Raw genomic sequence first — 5,652 nt, 5'->3', positions numbered from 1 at the left:
GTTTGCAACACGACACCGAGGAGCAAGTTAAGTGTAGTATAATGTGACTGCATGCAATGCAGCCTAGTCTTAGCCCCTCGCAATCGTGTTTATTGGGTCAGTAAAACTCCTTGAAAACCAGTAATTGCAGTTCTAGCTAGGAGTAGTATCCAACAGCTGAAAATCGTCTCTGCACCATATATCTGATCGATCCTGCATAACAGCAGTATAAAAATGGTCATCCATAACCGGAAAAGGAAAAATGTATTCCATCCCATCTGCATCGAGATTGTGGGAATTGGATCTAGTGAGCACGACAGATCATTTCCGAGCCGAGCCGACCTAGGCACGGTCTATTTTTTTCTCGTACCAGGAAGCCTATCGTACCTCTTATCAAGACCTAGTACGTCGCATGATTCATGTTGGGCCGGCCTAGCCCTTTTGTCCTCGTGCCGTGGGCTGCTTACGCGACATGGCCCATTGGCCCGAATTGCAGGATTTCCTGGCCCATTCCGATGGCCCAGCGTCATTGCTTCATGAGGTCGAGCTGAGGCCCAGCCCACCGAAAGGAATATCGTGATTCCTTCTCCACGCCACACGTGGCGAACGCCATTCATCTCAAGCGTCCGTCGATCTCCACAAAATATCGACGAGACGAGACGCGTCCCTCTCGCTCTCGTCGCACCAGGAACACTAAAAAAAGGTGTCGAAAACGGACGTCTCCTGCGTGCGTTTGCACCGTGCACGGCGCCACCACGGGCGGGACGGGAACTGCGCGCATCGCATTCGCATCCCACCTACCCTCGCCGCCTCCGTGCGTCTCCGTCCGTCGACCCCAGAAATAAAAAGCGCCGCCGCGGTGCCCCTTGCTACGACCGAGGAGCCCAGAGCCAAGACGCTTTTCCCGTGCTGCCGCCCCCTTCCGTTTGGCCATTGCCGCTGCTCACGAGGCTCTCGAGCGACCTCACCCGCTGACCCGCCCCGCCCAGCAAAGGAGATAGCGCGTGCAAAGGTAACACGCCGACCCATCTCCCGTCCTTCTCCCAAGGTTGGATTCTGCGCGCCCGTTCCTCGTCTCCGCAGGTTGGAGAGGGGCCGGATCCCGCGCGGATTCGGTCCCCTTGTTTCATTTTCTTTCGGCCGCTCATCTCCTTGCGTCGTGTCTAGATCTGAGTGCTCCTCTGTGTCGCCGGCCCCGATCTGTTCGCGTTGGCGCGATGGTTTTGTCGTAGAGTCCCGAGGAATTTCCTTTCTGAGGAGAACCTGGTTGGTTTCGATCCTTACGTGTCGAGTTCCAAACACAGAGCACGTTCGGTACAATTTCAGACAGAAGCTTTGACATCGGAGTATTAGAGTATTTGATCCAACGTTCTAGCTCGACTTTTTAGTAAAAGATTAGAAGGTTAATCTCAATTGCAACAGTGGCTAAGCCAGGAATGGAATAGTGTTTGTTCTGGAATTTGGCCATAGATATCCCGTGAGATCGTTGCATCCTGCTTGCCAGTTTGATTGGTTATACATGGCCCTTTTTTAATGATTATTTGAGCTGAGTTATCCACGTTGTAACTTGTAAATGGAAGCCATATCATCTGATTAACATTTTTTTTCCATATGCTGATGTAATGTTTTTTAAGATCCGGAGGTTCCGATTCTTGGAGTGTGTTCTCAGTTGTCCTGTTGATGTTTAGCCAAAAGATACTACTTTCACTCTTAGCCATCACCACCTTTTTAGTTTTCTAGATCTATTGCTGTAGTTGAAAAACTTAAATTTGATTCTTCAACTCACCGCTGTGTCTATTATCTGCTATATCACTTACAAATAGATCTAACGGAACTTTGTTACTGCAGTTGGGCATGGCATCATCTGTTACCATCAGCTCAATTAGCGCTCAGGCTGGCCTTATCCCAAAGCCAAGAAACCATGGTGTCACAAGCTACGCTGGTTTAAGGGCATCATCATCAATTAGATTTGAATTGGAGTCGTCATTCCTCGGCAGGAATGCATCCCTTCAAGCATCTGTAGCTCCAAGGATTGTGCCGAAGGCAAAGTCTGGATCTCAGATATCTCCTCAGGCATCTTACAAAGTTGCAGTACTCGGTGCTGCTGGTGGCATTGGTCAACCCTTGGGCCTGTTGATTAAGATGTCTCCTCTGGTGTCAGAACTGCATCTGTATGATATTGCAAATGTCAAGGGAGTTGCTGCAGATCTTAGCCATTGCAACACACCTGCTCAGGTTCTGGACTTCACTGGGCCCTCAGAATTGGCAAACTGCTTGAAAGGCGTGGATGTTGTTGTCATCCCTGCCGGGGTTCCAAGGAAGCCAGGCATGACTCGTGATGACCTTTTTAACATCAATGCGAGCATTGTCAAGTCACTTGTTGAGGCTGTTGCAGACAATTGCCCAGAAGCCTTTATCCATATTATCAGCAACCCTGTGAATTCCACAGTGCCAATTGCTGTTGAGGTTCTGAAACAGAAGGGTGTCTACAACCCCAAGAAGCTTTTTGGAGTTACCACCCTTGATGTTGTCAGGGCTAACACATTCGTCGCGCAGAAGAAGAACCTCAAGCTCATTGATGTCGATGTCCCAGTTGTGGGTGGTCATGCCGGGATAACAATTTTGCCATTACTATCAAAGACCAGGCCATCTGTCAACTTCACAGATGAGGAAATTGAAGAGCTGACAAAGAGGATACAGAATGCCGGGACAGAGGTGGTGGAGGCGAAGGCTGGTGCTGGATCTGCTACCCTGTCCATGGCCTACGCTGCTGCCAGATTTGTCGAGTCATCACTCCGCGCACTGGCTGGCGATACAGATGTTTATGAGTGCACATTTATTCAATCTGAGATAACTGATCTGCCATTCTTTGCATCAAGGGTTAAGCTTGGGAAAAATGGTGTTGAATCTATCATTTCTGCCGACCTCGAGGGAGTGACTGAGTACGAGACCAAGGCACTCGAGGCACTGAAGCCTGAGCTGAAAGCCAGCATTGAGAAGGGAATTGCGTTCGCGCATAAACCGCAGGAAGCTGTCGCATCTGTTTGAAGCGGGTGAAATGAAAAATCCACAAAAAGAGAATAAAGGAATAATGGTTCTCGATGGCTTTTAGTTTTGCAGCCGAGAATTTTTTGTGTCGACGCGTAGGAAGATGCTCCATATCATCTATAAGTATTGTTTGTTGTTAGTTTCTAATGATCACATGGGGGCGTCGACGCCCCCAAGTTATCGACTGCTTCCAGGCCTTGTTTAACACACTGCATAAATTTTGCCCGTTGTATATTGAGGTTGTGTTTGTAGCTTGTTGGAGTTTACAAACTACCCAAGAGCTAATAAAGCTTTTCTGTGAACGTTGCCTGCAATATCTAGTGATGTGGACCATGCTGGCACTGTCATATTGCCTTCTGTTGAACAACAAAGCACTGTTTCCTTGGCTCCTTGTCATTTTTTTCATGTATTATTGTCTAATTGATTGGCTATTTCTTGTCAATTTGTTATGTTAGACCTTGATGGGGACGATCGGTGACAGGGACGGCTGGAAGTGCATATATGTTTTGGTAGATTCGGAGTTCACAACCGAGTACCAGAACTGACATGTAAGAAAAGGTACTGCTTGAATTTCGCTGCTGTCATGTTTTCTGATTGAGAGTCTGTCTTGTTTTTCTTCTTGAAAGTCTAGCGTTTCCGTCTCTTCTGTTCTTAACCGTCTTTTAGCTTGGACGGGAAACCTGGAAATGGAATTGTTACCCGTGCACGCCATGGTTTCGTTCAGGGCCGCAGATTGCATGGCGTGTCGGCAACATTAGGCACCTGTGAGCCACATATTTCGTGGGTGTCAACTCGGAAGGAAAATTTCCACTGGCTCATGTGGGCCATAGATTGTATGTAATGTTCGTAGAGTAAAAAAAAATATTAAAATTGGAGTTCGTATATAAAAGTTAGATCTGTTTTATTAAAAGTATTCCGGTTCACATATCAAATTATGATCGTTGGTATGAGATATTCAGAAATTTATAAAATATTCGTACAACTTTGGATGAAAAAAAAATTATATGTAAATCAATAATTTAGTAACCAATAATTCACTAAATTCAGTATCAAACAATTTAGTATTTAACAATTTGGCAAAAACAGTCATTAGTGATGATCATTACTATGACCCGTCACTTATGATCTTCAACAACGAAGATTAAAAGGATAAAATATTCGATTTATAGCACGATGACATGATAACTAAGGTAGTAAGGGGGTTTACGTGCGGGGGAAGGTCGCGAGTTCGATTTCTACAAATCGTAAAGACTAAAAACAGTTTGAAAAAAAGACGTGGCTTGTGAAGCATATGCGATGGGTTCATGTGTTAGGGTGGCTCAGGTGAAAAAAATATTTTTTTGATTTTTTCTGGTCTAAAAATACGAATAAGTTATAAGTGACGAGTCACTGTTAAAACCTGTCACTTATGTTCAGTTATATGTGATATGTCACTATTATAATTTGTCACCTATGACATTCATTAGTGATAGGTCAAGTTGTGACCCGTCACATCTGATCTCATTGGTGACGGATTTTTACTCGTTACTGATGATGACTCATCAATAACGTGTTTAGGGTGACGGGTGTAGGATCCGTCACTAATGATGGTTATCATCCGTCACGTATGACTTTTTTTACGTAGTGTTAATAACATCGACCTAACAATTTTACAATGCTAAAAGAGGTTCTTCCATGAGGGATCAAACAGGAATATTATGACCAACTCTTTTAATGGATAAACTCAGGGATGTAATATCTAGGTTTTATGTTTTTCTCCCTAATTCTTTATATGTACTTATCTTGTTTTTTAATATAAATTTAATCCGTAGGGACCAACATTCAAAAGAAAAGTCATCTGTTGTTGGGGGAAAATAGACCAACCCGAGAATAATGGTTGACGATCGCTATTAAAGGTCCCTTCGGAGCCTTCTGCCTCTGGACCCTCAGCAGAAGGCCCAACTTCAGGAGACTTCGGGCCACCTCTCCAGCACATACGTGGCCTTCCGAAGATTTGAAGCTACAGCAAAACCTCTTCAGCTTACAGACCCTCAGCATGAGGCCTAGCCCCTAGAGGCTGTGGACCCCTTCGGGCCACCCCTCCAGTGCCCATACGGTCTTTTGAAGCCTAAAGATGCAACCGATCTTCAAAGATAATATCAAGAAAGAAAGGACACTCCCCTGCAGCCGATCTGATGCGAAGTGACGGACGATTAATGCCGGTGCAAATGGTGCTTATTCTGACACCCCAATGCGACGAAAGTCGTCCTGACACCCTCGGCAGAGTGGCGCCGAGCTACAATTGGCGACCAGCTCGCCCCTCAAGGGGCAGGCACCATGATAGTTATCACGGTAGATATTTATTTTCTATGTAGGGTAAAAAGTAGTTATCTAGGATAAGGTCCAGTAATTCGGCTAGGTCATAGATATTCGTATATCGTGATAACTTGTACACTAAGCTACATACCACCCTATAAATAGGAGGTAATGGTCATCTGGGAAAAGAAGAGGTTACAACGAGAACGCTCAAGGCAACACACAGGACACAAAGGTGCCCAAGCACTAAACCATGTTATGATACCCCCCAGATTGATCCATTTTTCTACTATCAATACATTTATGGTGTTCTTTCCTCTCAAACTTCAT

At 45.3% G+C, this 5,652-nt stretch overlaps 1 protein-coding gene across 2 annotated transcripts; it reads left to right on the top strand.

The window, feature by feature from the left end:
• Positions 1 to 699: 699 nt before the first annotated feature.
• LOC133895433 (malate dehydrogenase, chloroplastic-like) lies at positions 700 to 3,341 on the top strand. 2 transcript variants are annotated; one of them, XM_062335740.1, is made up of 2 exons: positions 700 to 1,062; positions 1,828 to 3,341. In XM_062335740.1, the coding sequence occupies exon 2, from the start codon at positions 1,834 to 1,836 to the stop codon at positions 3,025 to 3,027; it is 1,194 nt and encodes a 397-aa protein (XP_062191724.1). In that variant the 5' UTR covers positions 700 to 1,062; positions 1,828 to 1,833; the 3' UTR covers positions 3,028 to 3,341. The 2 variants fall into 2 exon arrangements, with proteins under 2 accessions (XP_062191724.1, XP_062191723.1); XM_062335739.1 differs by having other exon boundaries at positions 702 to 991.
• Positions 3,342 to 5,652: the final 2,311 nt, after the last annotated feature.

The sequence above is a fragment of the Phragmites australis genome, chromosome 16 (genome assembly GCF_958298935.1).
Source record: "Phragmites australis chromosome 16, lpPhrAust1.1, whole genome shotgun sequence".
NCBI lineage: Eukaryota > Viridiplantae > Streptophyta > Magnoliopsida > Poales > Poaceae > Phragmites > Phragmites australis.
The sequence above is the reverse complement of the archived record's forward strand: the minus strand, read 5'-3'. Positions and strand labels throughout refer to the sequence as shown.

What these genes read in the sequence shown, in the direction of transcription:
- LOC133895433 (XM_062335740.1), top strand. Translation starts at nt 1,834, where the DNA reads ATGGCATCATCTGTTACCATCAGCTCAATTAGCGCTCAGGCTGGCCTT.